Raw genomic sequence first — 23,328 nt, forward strand, 5'->3', positions numbered from 1 at the left:
CTTTGTTTACAATAATGTAGAGTTGATACGGAACGGAACAGGAAACTATGGCAACAGTTGTGTTCCTGAGAATTCTCGTGTGTGTGTGTGTGTGTGTGTGTGTGTGTGTGTGTGTGTATTGTGTAATAGTAGCAGCAGTACCTCAGCTTTGTCAGAAGATGGCGCACTTTCCTAACATTCTGCATATTTTTGCTTGTCAATTTTATTTAATTAACACATACAAACATAGACAATACTAACCTGACGCTGCCAGATGAGGGCGGTATTGGGTAACCATGTTCCCCAACACAGCACTCATCTGGGATCTCTCAGGCAGTTGAGCTGACAAAAATCCGTTCCGTACCGGACCAATCAGCGTGAGCTAAGGGCGGGACATGGGCGAAACCGGATGTGAAGCTATATAGACACGTCAATATGATTGGTTGTGTTTGCACGCCCACACGGTGATAGACAGACGGTCCAATCCAATCATCTACCAAGTATCTTGAAAAAAAAGAACAGCCCCGTCATCGAATTTGCTTCCGCGATCCCAGATCCCAATAAGCTGTGAAACAAATTTGTGTAGCAAGCTTCTTGGATCTGGCAGCGTCAGGTTAAGACAATACAGCACGGGGGAAAAAAACTGAAATAACAAAACAAGAAAAACAAACAATTGTTTGTTTCACTCATCACAAAAGTGATGAGTGAAACATTTTACTCATCACTTTTCACTTTTGCCGAAGTGGTATTATGAAATAATTATTAAAGAATTATTCCTAAATCAGAATTATGTAGGCCTACAAGACAAAAGTTGAAGTAAACCAAAAATAGAAGTATATATGGTGCAGCACAGACTTCCATGCAAGAACAAAAATGTGTTTTGTCTGCTGGTAACATAGTTCACATGAGGTGGGAAAAAAATCACACCCATGTGAAGTGAGTGGCGCTCTTGTCGTCGTACATCATCCAATAAAAAAATAATATACTTCTTCATGAATTAATTTGTCAACATATGTTATTTTCTTTTAAAAACCTCATCAGAATTAAAACAGTTGCACTGTGTTTAGAAAAGCCGATTTGCTCTACATATGACGTACATTTTCCTTTCATTGTCAATGGCAAATGTGACACGAGTTAAGGACAAAAATATGTATACAAAGGAGGAGCTAGCGCCCCTCAAAAAAAAAACATTTAAATAAATCACACCAGTGTGAACTGATGGGCGCTCTTATCATCATACATCAACATCATCATAGCCTACGTCACATTCCGTGCTCAGCCAATCAAATCATCACATGTAATTCCGGCCAATCATTTTTGGCGCCTCACTTTTATCCTCAATATGTACTTTGCTCAGCCAATCAAATCATCGCTATATGGGGTGATCAGCCAATCATCAGCCAGTGTTTGTGTTCATACAAACCCGGAAAGCTGGGAATAGGAGGAGCTAGCGCCCCTCAAAAATCAATAAATAAACAAAAAGGAAGGTATGCAAATAAGCAAAAGCAGTCTGATAAAGGAAAGTGTTCCAATTTGGCAAGCCTGGAGATAGGCGGCGTTCAGGCTGACGGTAGCCGGGTGGAAGCTGTTCAGACATCTGGTGGCCTGGCTCTTTAAAAGGAAGTAACGGTGTCAAGAGTAGTGAATGTCCTTCACCACCCCACGTCTTGAAGGGAGAGAAGCTCACTTCCCACGGTACGCTTGACCGCTCATACCACCCACTGTATTCCATTTGCTGGCAGTGCAGTTCCCATAGCCTGACAGGACACACTGGGGAGGCAGTGGCCCAGGGGTAGAGGAGCCGGTAGAGCAGCCGCTATGGAACCGCAAGGCTCATATTCCATCCCCCAGAGTTAGTGTCCAAGTGTCCTTGAGCAAGACTTGGAACCCCTAATTGCTCCCGATGTGCTGGTTGGTGTGGCTTGCATCGTTTCCTCCGCCATTAGTGTATGAATGTGTGTCAATGGTTGAATGTAATGCACAATCTATGTCAAGCGCTTTGGCTATATAAATGCACCATTAACCATTTACGTTCGATGGCGCTGTTGTAAAACAGCCTGAGGATGCAGGGGCTCACTCCGAACTACTTGGAGAGACTGATAGTCGCTGCTGAACTTCTGTCCTCACATGCTCGGTATGTGCTCCACTTGAACTTGAGAGACAGAGAGAAGAATGACAGAAATGACATTGGGGTTAGCAGTGGGTGAGTTATTAAACCAATTAGAAGATGAGAAAGAGCTTGTGATGTCGTCAACCATACCAAAGTATATGTGATGAAAGCTTCAGCAGAGAGCAATTGGGTTTGGGGGAGGTTAAGAAGGGAGGATATAAAATAGCTTCCGTGGATTGGAGGCAGTGCACATTGAGAGGGAGAAGGCAGAGGGTTTCAGATAACCTGGCAGACAGGGGGGAGAAGAGAGGACAGCTAGAGAGGAAGGGTTTTGTCGAGTGGTACTGAACACCAACCAGGACGAGCACATCACCAACAAGCGTCTGTATGGAGCATTACCAAGTGTATCAGAGAAGATAGCAGTAAGGAGGATGAGACTAGCTGGCGACTGCCCCCGACACCAAGAACTCCCGGCCAAAAAGCTTGTATACTGTGGGAACCAACACACGGGCATCGATCGAGAGGAAGTCCCACACCTACCTATGTGGACGTACTAAAGAAAGATGCTGGTGCAGAAAGCACAAAGGAGCTGGCCAGATGTATGGAGAACCGGGATGACTGGAGACGCCGATGGAGGGCTCGTCTGAGGACGACGTAGAGAGAGACCGATTAAAGGTTGGTAGGATTAGGTGTGAGAGTGGAGAGGTGAAGGCTATTGAAGTGGTGATCTGAGATAGGGAAACAGATTAGAGGGAGAGCAGGCCTTAGAGAACACTAGGTTCAGTATCACCAGCTCTATTAGTAGGAGATAGGGAGAGGTCAAATGAAGACATGATACTAACAACATGTCTCTGCATGTTGGTTGAAGTCATCCAGTGTAATGTTGTAGGGATGCCATATTCCAGAAAGAAGCTGGCAAGAGAATCTAGCTCTTCCTAGAATTACCCATGTGCATTTGGGGGACGATTTTTCACAATGATGGAAAGAGTGAGTTGTGTAGGATAGCATGGAATTCATATCTTCTTTCGTGTATCATCCTCAAATTTCTCTGGTCCCACGTGGAAGAGGCCGGCCTCCGAAGGAGGTCTGTACAGGGGGCAGGTGTTGATTATGTGCTCGGCAGATTGCTCGGGCTCGCCGCATTCGCATGCTGCACTGTCCGCCAAGCCCCACCTCTTCATTGCTGATTTGAAGCAGCCGACTCCAGTGCGCAGGCGGTTCAGTAGGGTCCACTGCCGGCGCGGCAGGTCCTCTCCTTCAACGCCATCACCCGGGTCAAAGATGTAGTATTGGAAATATGGAATTCATATGTGGAAGTAGAACTATGACAACGATTAGAAACACAGGAACTCCACTTGGAGGATATAAGTAACCGACTTGAGGGGTAGCAGGTGTTATCTGCTGTAATCCGGGTCTCAGTGAGAGCAAGGAAGGGACAGGAGGGAGACCTGGGCTGAATTGTATTGTTTTCTCGGCTGCTGCTTGGGAGGACTTCACATTAAATGATGGACTTGGAGAAGGAGACTCGGAGACAGTGGTTCTCTCCCATGTTGTGGTTGTGGAACTCGATCAGTGACTCGATGGCCTCTTCCACCGAGCCCATCTGGATCAGGGCCATCTTGCGGTCCTTGGGAAAGAACCTGAAGGCCCTGACCGTGGCCCCTGAGCTAGCAAACATCGCTCTGAGTTTATCCTCCATCACCGCCGACGGGATGTTGGAGAGGTGGAGTGTGGCGGAGGGAGGGAAGATGTTGGCGTAGTTCTTGGAGTCTGGCTTTTTGAAGCGGTGCAGTGTTGAGTTCCTGTAGTCCTTGGTGAGGCCTTGGTCATCTTGACCCTCCCTGGGCAGCTGCACTGCGGTGTGCTTGGACAAGGTCACACGCATGGCCCTGCCGTGGAGCCACTGCGCATTCAGGTGACTCATAGCTAGTTGTGCCTGCGTGTCGTCAGACATTTGGATCAGAGCATTCTCATTTTTGTTGAACAGGATCTTGACTCTCGTCACATCGCCATATACGCCGAACAGAATGAATAGGCAGTGTGGTGTAATGCGCTCGGGGTCCAAGTTGCTGACTAGTAGCACGTGGTGACCCCCGGCGGCTGCCATGCTACCATGAGATGCCAAGGTGCCGGGGATACAAGGCATCGGCAGACCCGCTGCCTGCTGGAAGGTGAATGTCGGGGGAAATGCATGAGCTCCGCCGTAAGGAGATGCTGAGAAGATCCCCGGAGAAATGAAGGCAGCGGCAGACGCCATGGCCTGGTGGTGTTGGTCCAGGGAAGACTGGGACTCGAACGTGGGCAGGTTCGCCCGGGTGTAGTCTCTGCTCTTGTCGTTGTTGAACTTGACGTTGAGGCTGCTGAGCTTGGAGAAGCCGATTCTGATCAGCTGATTGCAAATGTGCTGGCCATCCAGGGACAGTTTGGCGTTCTGGGCCGCCATTCTGTCGGCAAACTGCACCAGAGCCTGGAACTGGTCGTTCTTGGTGAAGGTGACGATCTTCAGCACGGTGCCGAACCGGGACATGATCTGATGCAGTACGTCCAGGGTGACGGGGTAGAGGAGGTTCTCCACGATGACTCTCAGGACGGGGCTCTGGTTCCACGAGTTGGCTTCCCACATGCTTCCCGGCTCCGTCGGCACCGCTCCCTTCCATCCGCCCTGCAGCGCGTTGACCGCCTGCAGCTCTGCCTGGGCTCGTGCCTGCCCGGGGGAGTCGTCGTCGGTCTGGAGACGCTTGTGGACGGAGTACTGCACGTGGATGGGCTGGTTCCTGATGACGGGGATGACGGAGGCGCAGTAGCTCACCATGGCCTGTGCACACTCCACGTCGATCAGCTCCAGGAACGCCTGGTTCTTTCCCTTCAGCATCAGCAGGTTGGTGACCTTGCCAAAGGGCAGGCCGAGCCCGATGATTTCGGCTTCGTGGACGTCGCCGGGCAGCTTGCGGATGTGGATGACGCGCGACGGAATGCAGGGGCTCCGGATGCCTCCTTTAAATTTCTTTTTACAGTCGTTGCCGTTGGGCGAGCTCACAATATAGGGTCCGTTGGTTAAGCAGGAAGAAAACAGTTCATCGGATCCCCTCTTGGTGCCAGCCGATCTGTCATGGGATGTCGGGATGTGGCCCGATCCCAGCAGGTACGGATCAGTGTCTAGGCGGCCATCCATTGCACAATGCAAACTGCAGGTCTCCAGACCTGTGTTTGTATTAAGATAAGACTGAAACTGTCTTATATCCAGCGACTGTATGGTGCAGTGTTAGGGTAACAGTGTTGAGAATCCTCACCTACCTGTGTGCGTTTGTAGTGTGTCAGCATGTAGTTCACCTGTATATATATGTTACATATTTACGTCCCCCAAATACTTGCCAAAATATGGACATATGTATGTCCCCGACTCCATATTTGGAAAAGACCGGTATCATATTGATGACGTCCTGTCGTTGTTCACAAACTGCACACCTAGTAACATCAAGCCCCCAGTAAGGCTATCCAACGTTGAAGCTGCCACTACCTACTGGCGAAAAGAGGAACTGCAGCACTTTCATGGAGGTGGACGGATGTTCATGACGTCATGTGCGTCAGTCCCGCACCTCAAATTTGTGGCTAGGCTAAACTTCCGCTCGCTCGAGCCATTAAGTTATAATTGTACTTCCGCCAGTCTTCCGGGTGCTTCAAAACTATGGGTGCTTCACAACTATGCCTAAACCCAGATGGATTCACCATCAGTTTTAGCCTCTTTAACTGGAGGAAGTTATTAGACATCCAGCGCTCGGTCCTTGATCCGACACTATTTGCACTTCATAAGCTACCACTATAGGACAAATTATTAGTCATTGGTCCGAAAAACGACAACCCACCTCAAACCCTAACCTAACCATAAGCACGGGAGCAGGCGCTAGTCCGAGCTGCGGACGCATGTCGAACCAATGCTCGGTCGGACCATAGTATGCCTCCCTCCTTAGCCTACACACACCCGTCGACATGTGGCAGTAGTAAAACCATTCGCAGAGAAATGTGTGGTGTGAGTGGTGACTTTCTTCATCTCATTTAAATATAAAAACTTTGAAATTAAACAAATATGTTTAGGCCTACTAAATTAGTGTCGCCAGACGCCAGTAGCCTACTGTCAGCTGTCAATCAGTCCAAATACGGTATTATTAAATTCAATTTCAGAGGTGAAATTTCAGACCTCAAGCCTGAGGCCTACCATAGACTGACACCACAACGCGTATTCAGGGCGGAGTCACCACCCCCGGGGGAAGTTGTGGTTTGCTCTCGTTCACTGCAATGCAATTTGCGGCATTTCCAAAACAATATTGCGCAGAGTAGCGATTATCAAACGTATTTGCAATGCCATACGTTGAAAGAGCTGTTGCCCGTGGACAAGGCACGTTACCTCCGCAAGTTAGATATTATCGGCATAGATGTTTGTCCGTATGTGATTAAGGATTGGAAAAAGTTGCATTGGCAGCCATAGAAAACTAAAACCTTGCAGAGATTCCCGCACCCAAATACAATGCAGCGCAATGCAGGCATTTTGTTTGTGGCACTCTGAGTTGAAAACATCTATCAGAGATCATGACCTGGTGTTTAATACACAGGCCTGGTCTTGGACAGTTATATTGAGATGTATTTTATTCTGAATTATGCTCGCCAACAGTCTTATTGACTTAAAGCTTCAATCGTTTAATGAATAAAATATTATTTTAACCAATCTGTACGGTAGAGTATGCTGTTTTTATAAGGGTATCACATTTGATTTTATGTGACATGTACATAGATTGGGCAACGCATTTAGTTATCAATTGGACTGATGACTACAATTTTAAGCTACAATTCATTGCTGTTTGCTATAAAATTGCACTGTACTGTAATCTGTTAATCCATTAGCCTGCTGTAACTGATGAAGCACATTGAAATTAATACAACCATTCATGTCGCCTAGTCATTTTCAATCATCGATATTCAAATAAACGGATTACATAAAGGTTGTGTTTTAATCTCACAATGGAACAGGTAACTCTTGAGGCCCTTGTGTTGTGAAGGACTAAATGGATGACAAAGTTAATAAAGTTATTTGAAGCGGTTGGAGTCGATATGACCTTCATCTATATTGTAGTTATAAATACCTCTACATCGGCAGAGGGCACAGACAAAATGAAGGGATCGCAGCTTTAACTGCAGAAATAGCCAAACCTCAGAAAATCACGCAAAAAACTATCTGGATTTAGATTCTCGTAGAGGTTTTTTTCCCCGATTCTGACGAATCTCTCTACGAGAGTCTAAACGTTTTACCCCCCCATAACGTCGCGGAGCAACGTTTGTGCCTCAAAATCACTCTTACCTTGTACAAATGCAAAATCTAAGCTGCTTTAAATTTTGCCCCACTTGTTTGTGATCTGTGCGTCCCCATATTAAACACCGAACATGCTTATTTTTCAATAAAAATGGTATTTGAATCCACTCTGTCTCGGAATCTGGCGGCCATCTTGGTTTTCTCTCCATTGTAGATGCGCAAGAGAACCCTGGCCGCTAGGGGCGCGGGCAATGTTCTGTTGCGCATTTACAATGGAGGATTCTGAAACAGAGTGGATTAAAATACCTTTTTTATTGAAAAATAAGCATGTTCTGTGTTTAATATGGGTGCGCACAGATCACAAACAAGTGGGGCAAAATTTTAAGCAGCTTAGATTTTGCATTTGTACAAGGTAAGAGTGATTTTGAGGCACAAACGTTGTTCCGCGACGTTATGGGGGGTAAAATGTTAGACTCTCGTAGAGAGATTCGTCAGAATCGAGAAAAAAAACCTCTACGAGAATCTAAATGTTTGGGCTAATCTGGATGTATAAATGGCACTCAGGGTAATGGGGAAAACGTGTTTTCTTTTTTGTATTTTGGGTGAAATGCCTCTTTTAAGGATTTAAACATTTTATTGTATTTATGAAGCTTTTATGTAGCTTTTGATTGTTTCCTCAAGTGTAATTTTATTTGGTTTTGTTTTATGCATGTTTCCTTGCAATGCATTTCTTTGCACATATTTTTTTACTTAAATTTTTTATCCCACGATTTTGTAACCCAGTTTTTTCTTTTCACCCAGTGCCAATTATGTAATGTAATCCTGGGTGCTACACTTCCTCTGCCAACCTGGGGGGGGCAGCGGACTGACCTCATGCCTCCTTCTATGCATGAGGAGTCCAAGCTGCTTCTTTTCACCTGACAGAGGGGAATTTCCCCGGCCGGACGTAGCGCGTGGAAGGGACACGTTATTCCGACCAGTTCCTTTCCCCTCCATCAGGCGCCCCGGCTGGCCAGGGGGAGGTAGTTTTAGAGACCAGGATTACGGCATGTTTTTGTGAGGGTATCTACCCTAGGGGACACGGGGAGAACATGCAAACTCCACACAGAAAGGCCCTATCGCCAACCCCCGCCTCGGGTATGGGCACTGATGACGCGGAGGAGGGAACACGCCGCCAGTGCCCACAGCGTCCCCAGCGGGAATCGAACCCAGGACCTTCTAGCTGTGAGGCGACAGCACTACCAACTGTGCCACCGTGCCCCTATTTCTTTGCACATATAATGTGGGCTTAGCACTTTTTTCGCCATCGCTTTTTTCCGCCATCGCTTTTTTCACCATCGCTTTTTTCCGCCATCGCTTTTTCCGCCATCGCTTTTTTCCGCCATCCATGAAAAACATATTTCCTGGAAACTCGTTTTCATTATTTTTGACCATCCCACTGAGCAATAGCCGGCTATTAGACGTGCGTCTAAAAATGGGATAACAAACGTCTAAAAATAGACGTCTAAAAACCGTCTAAAAATAGACGTCTGTTTTTATCCCATTTTTAGACGCTCGTCTAATAGCCCATATCGTACGGCATACTGTAGCACGCCGTTTTCCATCATTTTTGAGAATTTGAAAAGAATGAAAAAAAAAACGATAGGTTATAGCCCATCGTTTTTTGAATTTTTGTTTTATCCTGGTTTTTCATCATTTTTGACCATGGGCTATAGCCCATACCGTACGGCATACTATAGCACGCCATTTTTCAACATTTTTGAGGATTTGAAAAAAAAAGAAAAAAGAAAAAACGATGGGTTATAGCCCATCATTTTTTGATTTAAAAAAAAAAAATTGAGTCCTCGTTTTTCATCATTTTTGACCATGGGCTATAGACCATACCGTACGGCATACTATAGCACGCCATTTTTCATCATTTTTGAGGATTAAAAAAAAAAAAAAACGATGGGTTATAGCCCATCGTTTTTAGATGTTTTTGATTTTTTCCAAATCCTCAAAAATGATGAAAAACGGCGTGCTATAGTATGCCGTACGGTATGGGCTATAGCCCATGGTCAAAAATGGGATAAAAAAGGTCTAAAATTAGACGTCTAAAACACGTCTAAGAATAGACGTGTTTTAGACGTCTATTTTTAGACGTTTTTATCCCATTTTAGACGCTCGTCTAATAGCCCATACTGTACGGCATACTATAGCACGCCGTTTTTCATCATTTTTAAGAATTTGAAGAAAAAAAAAAGATGAAAAACGGCGTGCTATAGTATGCCGTACGGTCAAAAATGGGATAGAAAACGTCTAAAAATAGACGTGTTTTAGACGTCTATTTATTGACGTTTTTATCCCATTTTTAGACGCTCGTCTAATAGCCCATACTGTACGGCATACTATAGCACGCCGTTTTTTATCATTTTTGAGGATTTGGAAAAAATGGGGGGAAAAAACGATGGGTTATAGCCCATCGTTTTTTGATTTTCTTGATTTTTTTCAAATCCTTAAAAATGATGAAAAACGGCGTGCTATAGTATGCCGTACGGTATGGGCTATAGCCCATGGTCAAAAATGGGATAAAAAAGGTCTAAGAATAGACGTGTTTTAGACGTCTATTTTTAGACGTTTTTATCCCATTTTTAGATGCTCGTCTAATAGCCCATACTGTACGGCATACTATAGCACGCCGTTTTTCATCATTTTTGAGGATTTGAAAAAAATTGGGGGGAAAAACGATGGGTTATAGCCCATCGTTTTTAGATTTTTTTTATTTCTTTTCAAATCCTCAAAAATGATGAAAAACGGCGTGCTATAGTATGCCGTACGGTATGGGCTATAGCCCATGGTCAAAAATGGGATAAAAAAGGTCTCAAATTAGACGTCTAAAACACGTCTAAAAATAGACGTGTTTTAGACGTCTATTTTTAGACATTTTTATCCCATTTTAGACGCTCGTCTAATAGCCCATACTGTACGGCATACTATAGCACGCCGTTTTTCATAATTTTTGAGGATTTGAATTTTTTTTAAATAAAACAAAAAACGATGGGTTATAGCCCATCGTTTTTAGATTTTTTTAATTTCTTTTCAAATCCTCAAAAATGATGAAAAACGGCGTGCTATAGTATGCCGTACGGTATGGGCTATAGCCCATGGTAAAAAATGGGATAAAAAGGTCTAAAATTAGACGTCTAAAACACGTCTAAAAATAGACGTGTTTTAGACGTCTATATTAAAAAAAAAAAAAAAACGATGGGTTATAGCCCATGGTTTTTTCATTTTTTTAAATTTGTTTTTCAAATCCTCAAAAATGATGAAAAACGGCGTGCTATAGTATGCCGTACGGTCAAAAATGGGATAAAAAAACGTCTAAAAATAGAGGTCTAAAACACGTCTAAAAATAGACGTGTTTTAGACGTCTATTTTTAGACGTTTTTATCCCATTTTAGACGCTCGTCTAATAGCCCATACTGTACGGCATACTATAGCACGCCGTTTTTCATCATTTTTGAGGATTTGATTAAAAAGAAAAAAAAAAAAAAACGATGGGTTATAGCCCATCGTTTTTAGATTTCTTTGATTTCTTTTCAAATCCTCAAAAATGATGAAAAACGGCGTGCTATAGTATGCCGTACGGTATGGGCTATAGCCCATGGTCAAAAATGGGATAAAAAAGGTCTAAAATTAGACGTCTAAAACACGTCTAAAAATAGACGTGTTTTAGACGTCTATTTTTAGACATTTTTATCCCATTTTAGACGCTCGTCTAATAGCCCATACTGTACGGCATACTATAGCACGCCGTTTTTCATCATTTTTGAGGATAAAAAAAAAAAAAAACGATGGGTTATAGCCCATCGTTTTTAGATTTCTTTGATTTCTTTTCAAATCCTCAAAAATGATGAAAAACGGCGTGCTATAGTATGCCGTACGGTATGGGCTATAGCCCATGGTCAAAAATGGGATGAAAAAGGTCTAGAATTAGACGTCTAAAACACGTCTAAAAATAGACATGTTTTAGACGTCTATTTTTAGACGTTTTAATCGCATTTTTAGACGCTCGTCTAATAGCCCATACCGTACGGCATACTATAGCACGCCGTTTTTCATCATTTTTGAGGATTTGAAAAAAATGGGGGAAAAAAACGATGGGTTATAGCCCATCGTTTTTTGATTTTTTTCAAATCCTCAAAAATGATGAAAAACGGCGTGCTATAGTATGCCGTACGGTCAAAAATGGGATAATAAACGTCTAAAATTTGACGTCTAAAACACGTCTAAAAATAGACGTGTTTTAGAAGTCTATTTTTAGACGTTTTTATCCCATTTTAGACCCTCGTCTAATAGCCCATACTGTACGGCATACTATAGCACGCCGTTTTTCATCATTTTTGAGGATTAAAAAAAAGAAAGAAAAAAAAAAAAACGATGGGTTATAGCCCATCGTTTTTAGATTTTTTAGATTTCTTTTCAAATCCTCAAAAATGATGAAAAACGGCGTGCTATAGTTTGCCGTACGGTCAAAAATGGGATAAAAAACGTCTAAAAATAGAGGTCTAAAACACGTCTAAAAATAGACGTGTTTTAGACGTCTATTTTTAGACGTTTTTATCCCATTTTAGACGCTCGTCTAATAGCCCATACTGTACGGCATACTATAGCACGCCGTTTTTCATCATTTTTGAGGATTTGATAAAAAAAAAAAAAAAAAAAACGATGGGTTATAGCCCATCGTTTTTAGATTTCTTTGATTTCTTTTCAAATCCTCAAAAATGATGAAAAACGGCGTGCTATAGTATGCCGTACGGTATGGGCTATAGCCCATGGTCAAAAATGGGATAAAAAAGGTCTAAAATTAGACGTCTAAAACACGTCTAAAAATAGACGTGTTTTAGACGTCTATTTTTAGACATTTTTATCCCATTTTAGACGCTCGTCTAATAGCCCATACTGTACGGCATACTATAGCACGCCGTTTTTTATCATTTTTGAGGATTTGGAAAAAATGGGGGGAAAAAACGATGGGTTATAGCCCATCGTTTTTTGATTTTCTTGATTTTTTTCAAATCCTTAAAAATGATGAAAAACGGCGTGCTATAGTATGCCGTACGGTATGGGCTATAGCCCATGGTCAAAAATGGGATAAAAAAGGTCTAAGAATAGACGTGTTTTAGACGTCTATTTTTAGACGTTTTTATCCCATTTTTAGATGCTCGTCTAATAGCCCATACTGTACGGCATACTATAGCACGCCGTTTTTCATCATTTTTGAGGATTTGAAAAAAATTGGGGGGAAAAACGATGGGTTATAGCCCATCGTTTTTAGATTTTTTTTATTTCTTTTCAAATCCTCAAAAATGATGAAAAACGGCGTGCTATAGTATGCCGTACGGTATGGGCTATAGCCCATGGTCAAAAATGGGATAAAAAAGGTCTCAAATTAGACGTCTAAAACACGTCTAAAAATAGACGTGTTTTAGACGTCTATTTTTAGACATTTTTATCCCATTTTAGACGCTCGTCTAATAGCCCATACTGTACGGCATACTATAGCACGCCGTTTTTCATAATTTTTGAGGATTTGAATTTTTTTTAAATAAAACAAAAAACGATGGGTTATAGCCCATCGTTTTTAGATTTCTTTGATTTCTTTTCAAATCCTCAAAAATGATGAAAAACGGCGTGCTATAGTATGCCGTACGGTATGGGCTATAGCCCATGGTCAAAAATGGGATAAAAAAGGTCTAAAATTAGACGTCTAAAACACGTCTAAAAATAGACGTGTTTTAGACGTCTATTTTTAGACATTTTTATCCCATTTTAGACGCTCGTCTAATAGCCCATACTGTACGGCATACTATAGCACGCCGTTTTTCATCATTTTTGAGGATAAAAAAAAAAAAAAACGATGGGTTATAGCCCATCGTTTTTAGATTTCTTTGATTTCTTTTCAAATCCTCAAAAATGATGAAAAACGGCGTGCTATAGTATGCCGTACGGTATGGGCTATAGCCCATGGTCAAAAATGGGATGAAAAAGGTCTAGAATTAGACGTCTAAAACACGTCTAAAAATAGACATGTTTTAGACGTCTATTTTTAGACGTTTTAATCGCATTTTTAGACGCTCGTCTAATAGCCCATACCGTACGGCATACTATAGCACGCCGTTTTTCATCATTTTTGAGGATTTGAAAAAAATGGGGGAAAAAAACGATGGGTTATAGCCCATCGTTTTTTGATTTTTTTCAAATCCTCAAAAATGATGAAAAACGGCGTGCTATAGTATGCCGTACGGTCAAAAATGGGATAATAAACGTCTAAAATTTGACGTCTAAAACACGTCTAAAAATAGACGTGTTTTAGACGTCTATTTTTAGACGTTTTTATCCCATTTTAGACCCTCGTCTAATAGCCCATACTGTACGGCATACTATAGCACGCCGTTTTTCATCATTTTTGAGGATTAAAAAAAAGAAAGAAAAAAAAAAAAACGATGGGTTATAGCCCATCGTTTTTAGATTTTTTAGATTTCTTTTCAAATCCTCAAAAATGATGAAAAACGGCGTGCTATAGTATGCCGTACGGTCAAAAATGGGATAAAAAACGTCTAAAAATAGAGGTCTAAAACACGTCTAAAAATAGACGTGTTTTAGACGTCTATTTTTAGACGTTTTTATCCCATTTTAGACGCTCGTCTAATAGCCCATACTGTACGGCATACTATAGCACGCCGTTTTTCATCATTTTTGAGGATTTGATTAAAAAAAAAAAAAAAAAAACGATGGGTTATAGCCCATCGTTTTTAGATTTCTTTGATTTCTTTTCAAATCCTCAAAAATGATGAAAAACGGCGTGCTATAGTATGCCGTACGGTATGGGCTATAGCCCATGGTCAAAAATGGGATAAAAAAGGTCTAAAATTAGACGTCTAAAACACGTCTAAAAATAGACGTGTTTTAGACGTCTATTTTTAGACATTTTTATCCCATTTTAGACGCTCGTCTAATAGCCCATACTGTACGGCATACTATAGCACGCCGTTTTTCATCATTTTTGAGGATTTGAAAAAAATGGGGGGAAAAAACGATGGGTTATAGCCCATCGTTTTTTGATTTTTTTCAAATCCTCAAAAATGATGAAAAACGGCGTGCTATATTATGCCGTACGGTCATAAATGGGATAAAAAACGTCTAAAAATAGATGTCTAAAACACGTCTATTTTTAGACGTGTTTTAGACGTCTATTTTTAGACGTTTTAATCCCATTTTTAGACGCTCGTCTAATAGCCCATACCGTACGGCATACGCCGTTTTTCATCATTTTTGAGGATAAAAAAAACGATGGGTTATAGCCCATCGTTTTTTCTTTTTTTTTTAATTTGAGAAAAAAAAACAAAACGATGGGTTATAGCCCATCGTTTTTTGATTTTTTTGATTTTTTTCAAATCCTCAAAAATGATGAAAAACGGCGTGCTATAGTATGCCGTACGGTCAAAAATGGGATAAAAAACGTCTAAAAATAGAGGTCTAAAACACGTCTAAAAATAGACGTGTTTTAGACGTCTATTTATTGACGTTTTTATCCCATTTTTAGACGCTCGTCTAATAGCCCATACTGTACGGCATACTATAGCACGCCGTTTTTCATCATTTTTGAGGATTTGAAAAAAATTAAAATAAAACAAAAAACGATGGGTTATAGCCCATAGTTTTTTGATTTTTTTTATTTTTTTTTCAAATCCTCAGAAATGATGAAAAACGGCGTGCTATAGTATGCCGTACGGTATGGGATATAGCCCATGGTCAAAAATGGGATAAAAAACGTCTAAAAATAGACGTCTAAAACACGTCTATTTTTAGACGTGTTTTAGACGTCTATTTTTAGACATTTTTATCCCATTTTAGACGCTCGTCTAATAGCCCATACTGTACGGCATACTATAGCACGCCGTTTTTCATCATTTTTGAGGATAAAAAAAAAAAAAAAACGATGGGTTATAGCCCATCGTTTTTAGATTTCTTTGATTTCTTTTCAAATCCTCAAAAATGATGAAAAACGGCGTGCTATAGTATGCCGTACGGTATGGGCTATAGCCCATGGTCAAAAATGGGATGAAAAAGGTCTAGAATTAGACGTCTAAAACACGTCTAAAAATAGACATGTTTTAGACGTCTATTTTTAGACGTTTTAATCGCATTTTTAGACGCTCGTCTAATAGCCCATACCGTACGGCATACTATAGCACGCCGTTTTTCATCATTTTTGAGGATTTGAAAAAAATGGGGGAAAAAAACGATGGGTTATAGCCCATCGTTTTTTGATTTTTTTCAAATCCTCAAAAATGATGAAAAACGGCGTGCTATAGTATGCCGTACGGTCAAAAATGGGATAATAAACGTCTAAAATTTGACGTCTAAAACACGTCTAAAAATAGACGTGTTTTAGACGTCTATTTTTAGACGTTTTTATCCCATTTTAGACCCTCGTCTAATAGCCCATACTGTACGGCATACTATAGCACGCCGTTTTTCATCATTTTTGAGGATTAAAAAAAAGAAAGAAAAAAAAAAAAACGATGGGTTATAGCCCATCGTTTTTAGATTTTTTAGATTTCTTTTCAAATCCTCAAAAATGATGAAAAACGGCGTGCTATAGTATGCCGTACGGTCAAAAATGGGATAAAAAACGTCTAAAAATAGAGGTCTAAAACACGTCTAAAAATAGACGTGTTTTAGACGTCTATTTTTAGACGTTTTTATCCCATTTTAGACGCTCGTCTAATAGCCCATACTGTACGGCATACTATAGCACGCCGTTTTTCATCATTTTTGAGGATTTGATAAAAAAAAAAAAAAAAAAAACGATGGGTTATAGCCCATCGTTTTTAGATTTCTTTGATTTCTTTTCAAATCCTCAAAAATGATGAAAAACGGCGTGCTATAGTATGCCGTACGGTATGGGCTATAGCCCATGGTCAAAAATGGGATAAAAAAGGTCTAAAATTAGACGTCTAAAACACGTCTAAAAATAGACGTGTTTTAGACGTCTATTTTTAGACATTTTTATCCCATTTTAGACGCTCGTCTAATAGCCCATACTGTACGGCATACTATAGCACGCCGTTTTTCATCATTTTTGAGGATAAAAAAAAAAAAAAAAAAAAAAAACGATGGGTTATAGCCCATCGTTTTTAGATTTCTTTGATTTCTTTTCAAATCCTCAAAAATGATGAAAAACGGCGTGCTATAGTATGCCGTACGGTATGGGCTATAGCCCATGGTCAAAAATGGGATGAAAAAGGTCTAGAATTAGACGTCTAAAACACGTCTAAAAATAGACATGTTTTAGACGTCTATTTTTAGACGTTTTAATCGCATTTTTAGACGCTCGTCTAATAGCCCATACCGTGCGGCATACTATAGCACGCCGTTTTTCATCATTTTTGAGGATTTGAAAAAAATTAAAATAAAACAAAAAACGATGGGTTATAGCCCATCGTTTTTAGATTTTTTTTATTTCTTTTCAAATCCTCAAAAATGATGAAAAACGGCGTGCTATAGTATGCCGTACGGTATGGGCTATAGCCCATGGTCAAAAATGGGATAAAAAAGGTCTCAAATTAGACGTCTAAAACACGTCTAAAAATAGACGTGTTTTAGACGTCTATTTTTAGACATTTTTATCCCATTTTAGACGCTCGTCTAATAGCCCATACTGTACGGCATACTATAGCACGCCGTTTTTCATCATTTTTGAGGATAAAAAAAAAAAAAAAACGATGGGTTATAGCCCATCGTTTTTAGATTTCTTTGATTTCTTTTCAAATCCTCAAAAATGATGAAAAACGGCGTGCTATAGTATGCCGTACGGTATGGGCTATAGCCCATGGTCAAAAATGGGATGAAAAAGGTCTAGAATTAGACGTCTAAAACACGTCTAAAAATAGACATGTTTTAGACGTCTATTTTTAGACGTTTTAATCGCATTTTTAGACGCTCGTCTAATAGCCCATACCGTACGGCATACTATAGCACGCCGTTTTTCATCATTTTTGAGGATTTGAAAAAAATGGGGGAAAAAAACGATGGGTTATAGCCCATCGTTTTTTGATTTTTTTCAAATCCTCAAAAATGATGAAAAACGGCGTGCTATAGTATGCCGTACGGTCAAAAATGGGATAATAAACGTCTAAAATTTGACGTCTAAAACACGTCTAAAAATAGACGTGTTTTAGACGTCTATTTTTAGACGTTTTTATCCCATTTTAGACCCTCGTCTAATAGCCCATACTGTACGGCATACTATAGCACGCCGTTTTTCATCATTTTTGAGGATTAAAAAAAAGAAAGAAAAAAAAAAAAACGATGGGTTATAGCCCATCGTTTTTAGATTTTTTAGATTTCTTTTCAAATCCTCAAAAATGATGAAAAACGGCGTGCTATAGTATGCCGTACGGTCAAAAATGGGATAAAAAACGTCTAAAAATAGAGGTCTAAAACACGTCTAAAAATAGACGTGTTTTAGACGTCTATTTTTAGACGTTTTTATCCCATTTTAGACGCTCGTCTAATAGCCCATACTGTACGGCATACTATAGCACGCCGTTTTTCATCATTTTTGAGGATTTGATTAAAAAAAAAAAAAAAAAAACGATGGGTTATAGCCCATCGTTTTTAGATTTCTTTGATTTCTTTTCAAATCCTCAAAAATGATGAAAAACGGCGTGCTATAGTATGCCGTACGGTATGGGCTATAGCCCATGGTCAAAAATGGGATAAAAAAGGTCTAAAATTAGACGTCTAAAACACGTCTAAAAATAGACGTGTTTTAGACGTCTATTTTTAGACATTTTTATCCCATTTTAGACGCTCGTCTAATAGCCCATACTGTACGGCATACTATAGCACGCCGTTTTTCATCATTTTTGAGGATTTGAAAAAAATGGGGGGAAAAAACGATGGGTTATAGCCCATCGTTTTTTGATTTTTTTCAAATCCTCAAAAATGATGAAAAACGGCGTGCTATATTATGCCGTACGGTCATAAATGGGATAAAAAACGTCTAAAAATAGATGTCTAAAACACGTCTATTTTTAGACGTGTTTTAGACGTCTATTTTTAGACGTTTTAATCCCATTTTTAGACGCTCGTCTAATAGCCCATACCGTACGGCATACGCCGTTTTTCATCATTTTTGAGGATAAAAAAAACGATGGGTTATAGCCCATCGTTTTTTCTTTTTTTTTTAATTTGAGAAAAAAAAAAAAAACGATGGGTTATAGCCCATCGTTTTTTGATTTTTTTGATTTTTTTCAAATCCTCAAAAATGATGAAAAACGGCGTGCTATAGTATGCCGTACGGTCAAAAATGGGATAAAAAACGTCTAAAAATAGAGGTCTAAAACACGTCTAAAAATAGACGTGTTTTAGACGTCTATTTATTGACGTTTTTATCCCATTTTTAGACGCTCGTCTAATAGCCCATACTGTACGGCATACTATAGCACGCCGTTTTTCATCATTTTTGAGGATTTGAAAAAAATTAAAATAAAACAAAAAACGATGGGTTATAGCCCATAGTTTTTTGATTTTTTTTATTTTTTTTTCAAATCCTCAGAAATGATGAAAAACGGCGTGCTATAGTATGCCGTACGGTATGGGATATAGCCCATGGTCAAAAATGGGATAAAAAACGTCTAAAAATAGACGTCTAAAACACGTCTATTTTTAGACGTGTTTTAGACGTCTATTTTTAGACATTTTTATCCCATTTTAGACGCTCGTCTAATAGCCCATACTGTACGGCATACTATAGCACGCCGTTTTTCATCATTTTTGAGGATAAAAAAAAAAAAAAAACGATGGGTTATAGCCCATCGTTTTTAGATTTCTTTGATTTCTTTTCAAATCCTCAAAAATGATGAAAAACGGCGTGCTATAGTATGCCGTACGGTATGGGCTATAGCCCATGGTCAAAAATGGGATGAAAAAGGTCTAGAATTAGACGTCTAAAACACGTCTAAAAATAGACATGTTTTAGACGTCTATTTTTAGACGTTTTAATCGCATTTTTAGACGCTCGTCTAATAGCCCATACCGTACGGCATACTATAGCACGCCGTTTTTCATCATTTTTGAGGATTTGAAAAAAATGGGGGAAAAAAACGATGGGTTATAGCCCATCGTTTTTTGATTTTTTTCAAATCCTCAAAAATGATGAAAAACGGCGTGCTATAGTATGCCGTACGGTCAAAAATGGGATAATAAACGTCTAAAATTTGACGTCTAAAACACGTCTAAAAATAGACGTGTTTTAGACGTCTATTTTTAGACGTTTTTATCCCATTTTAGACCCTCGTCTAATAGCCCATACTGTACGGCATACTATAGCACGCCGTTTTTCATCATTTTTGAGGATTAAAAAAAAGAAAGAAAAAAAAAAAAACGATGGGTTATAGCCCATCGTTTTTAGATTTTTTAGATTTCTTTTCAAATCCTCAAAAATGATGAAAAACGGCGTGCTATAGTATGCCGTACGGTCAAAAATGGGATAAAAAACGTCTAAAAATAGAGGTCTAAAACACGTCTAAAAATAGACGTGTTTTAGACGTCTATTTTTAGACGTTTTTATCCCATTTTAGACGCTCGTCTAATAGCCCATACTGTACGGCATACTATAGCACGCCGTTTTTCATCATTTTTGAGGATTTGATAAAAAAAAAAAAAAAAAAAACGATGGGTTATAGCCCATCGTTTTTAGATTTCTTTGATTTCTTTTCAAATCCTCAAAAATGATGAAAAACGGCGTGCTATAGTATGCCGTACGGTATGGGCTATAGCCCATGGTCAAAAATGGGATAAAAAAGGTCTAAAATTAGACGTCTAAAACACGTCTAAAAATAGACGTGTTTTAGACGTCTATTTTTAGACATTTTTATCCCATTTTAGACGCTCGTCTAATAGCCCATACTGTACGGCATACTATAGCACGCCGTTTTTCATCATTTTTGAGGATAAAAAAAAAAAAAAAAAAAAAAAAAACGATGGGTTATAGCCCATCGTTTTTAGATTTCTTTGATTTCTTTTCAAATCCTCAAAAATGATGAAAAACGGCGTGCTATAGTATGCCGTACGGTATGGGCTATAGCCCATGGTCAAAAATGGGATGAAAAAGGTCTAGAATTAGACGTCTAAAACACGTCTAAAAATAGACATGTTTTAGACGTCTATTTTTAGACGTTTTAATCGCATTTTTAGACGCTCGTCTAATAGCCCATACCGTGCGGCATACTATAGCACGCCGTTTTTCATCATTTTTGAGGATTTGAAAAAAATTAAAATAAAACAAAAAACGATGGGTTATAGCCCATCGTTTTTAGATTTCTTTGATTTCTTTTCAAATCCTCAAAAATGATGAAAAACGGCGTGCTATAGTATGCCGTACGGTATGGGCTATAGCCCATGGTCAAAAATGGGATAAAAAAGGTCTAAAATTAGACGTCTAAAACACGTCTAAAAATAGACGTGTTTTAGACGTCTATTTTTAGACATTTTTATCCCATTTTAGACGCTCGTCTAATAGCCCATACTGTACGGCATACTATAGCACGCCGTTTTTCATCATTTTTGAGGATAAAAAAAAAAAAAAAAAAAAAAAACGATGGGTTATAGCCCATCGTTTTTAGATTTCTTTGATTTCTTTTCAAATCCTCAAAAATGATGAAAAACGGCGTGCTATAGTATGCCGTACGGTATGGGCTATAGCCCATGGTCAAAAATGGGATGAAAAAGGTCTAGAATTAGACGTCTAAAACACGTCTAAAAATAGACATGTTTTAGACGTCTATTTTTAGACGTTTTAATCGCATTTTTAGACGCTCGTCTAATAGCCCATACCGTGCGGCATACTATAGCACGCCGTTTTTCATCATTTTTGAGGATTTGAAAAAAATGGGGGGAAAAAAACGATGGGTTATAGCCCATCGTTTTTTGATTTTTTTCAAATCCTCAAAAATGATGAAAAACGGCGTGCTATATTATGCCGTACGGTCATAAATGGGATAAAAAACGTCTAAAAATAGATGTCTAAAACACGTCTATTTTTAGACGTGTTTTAGACGTCTATTTTTAGACGTTTTAATCCCATTTTTAGACGCTCGTCTAATAGCCCATACCGTACGGCATACGCCGTTTTTCATCATTTTTGAGGATAAAAAAAACGATGGGTTATAGCCCATCGTTTTTTCTCTTTTTTTTTTATTTGAGAAAAAAAAAAAAAACGATGGGTTATAGCCCATCGTTTTTTGATTTTTTTGATTTTTTTCAAATCCTCAAAAATGATGAAAAACGGCGTGCTATAGTATGCCGTACGGTCAAAAATGGGATAAAAAACGTCTAAAAATAGAGGTCTAAAACACGTCTAAAAATAGACGTGTTTTAGACGTCTATTTATTGACGTTTTTATCCCATTTTTAGACGCTCGTCTAATAGCCCATACTGTACGGCATACTATAGCACGCCGTTTTTCATCATTTTTGAGGATTTGAAAAAAATTAAAATAAAACAAAAAACGATGGGTTATAGCCCATAGTTTTTTGATTTTTTTTATTTTTTTTTCAAATCCTCAGAAATGATGAAAAACGGCGTGCTATAGTATGCCGTACGGTATGGGATATAGCCCATGGTCAAAAATGGGATAAAAAACGTCTAAAAATAGACGTCTAAAACACGTCTATTTTTAGACGTGTTTTAGACGTGTATTTTTTGACGTTTTTATCCCATTTTTAGACGCTCGTCTAATAGCCCATACTGTACGTCATACTATAGCACGCCGTTTTTCATCATTTTTGAGGATTTGAAAAAAATTGAAAAAAAAACAAAAAACTATGGGTTATAGCCCATCGTTTTTTTTTTATTATTATTATAGTATGCCGTACGGTATAGGCCATAGCCCATGGTCAAAAATGATGAAAAACGAGGTTATTCTTTTTTCTCCAAAAATTCATAACCCATCGTTTTTTGATTTTTTTTTCAAATCCTCAAAAATGATGAAAAACAGCATGCTATAGTATGCCGTACGGTATGGGCTAAAGCCCATGGTCAAAAATGATGAAAAAAATATATATACGTCTAAAACACGTCTAAAAATAGACGTGTTTTAGACGTCTATTTTTACACGTTTTTTAGACCTCTATTTTTACACGTTTTTGTATCCCATTTTTAGACGCACGTCTAATAGCCGGCTATAAAAAAAAATCAAAAAAAAAAAAAAAATGGGCAGCCTATAACCCATGTTTCTTTTTTTCAAATCCTCAAACCGTATGGGCTATTAGACGAGCGTCTAAAAATGGGATAAAAAACGTCTAAAAATAGACGTCTAAAACACGTCTAAAAATGTTTTAGACGTCTATTTTTAGACGTTTTTTAGACATCTATTTTTCTTTTTTTTAAATCTTCAAAAATGATGAAAAACGGCGTGCTATAGTATGCCGTACGGTATGGGCTATAGCCCATGGTCAAAAATGATAAAAAACGAGGATTAAAAAAAAATCAAAAATTCAAAAAACGATGGGCTATAACCCATCGTTTTTTTTTTTTTTTTTCAAATCCTCTAAAATGATGAAAAACGGCGTGCTATAGTATGCCGTACGGTATGGGCTAAAGCCCATGGTCAAAAATGATGAAAAAAAAAAAATAGACGTCTAAAACACGTCTAAAAATAGACGTCTATTTTTAGACGTTTTTTATCCTATTTTTAGACGCACGTCTAATAGCCGGCTATTGCTCAGTGGGATGGTCAAAAATGATGAAAAACGAGGATAAAAAAAAATCAAAATTTCAAAAAACGATGGGCAGCCTATAACCCATGTTTCTTTTTTTCAAATCCTCAAAAATGATGAAAAACGGCGTGCTATAGTATGTCGTACGGTATGGGCTATTAGACGAG

At 39.1% G+C, this 23,328-nt stretch overlaps 1 protein-coding gene across 1 annotated transcript; it reads right to left on the reverse strand.

Moving 5' to 3' along the window:
* Window positions 1-3,587: 3,587 nt before the first annotated feature.
* Window positions 3,588-5,261, reverse strand: LOC310879618 (polypyrimidine tract-binding protein 1-like; the record flags this gene model as incomplete). The annotated part of the gene is made up of 1 exon (XM_083794389.1): window positions 3,588-5,261. The coding sequence occupies one exon, from the start codon at window positions 5,259-5,261 to the stop codon at window positions 3,588-3,590; it is 1,674 nt and encodes a 557-aa protein (XP_083650515.1).
* Between the last annotated feature and the right edge of the window lie 18,067 nt (window positions 5,262-23,328).

Source organism: Protomyctophum parallelum (assembly GCF_964188405.1).
Source record: "Protomyctophum parallelum genome assembly, chromosome: 2".
NCBI lineage: Eukaryota > Metazoa > Chordata > Actinopteri > Myctophiformes > Myctophidae > Protomyctophum > Protomyctophum parallelum.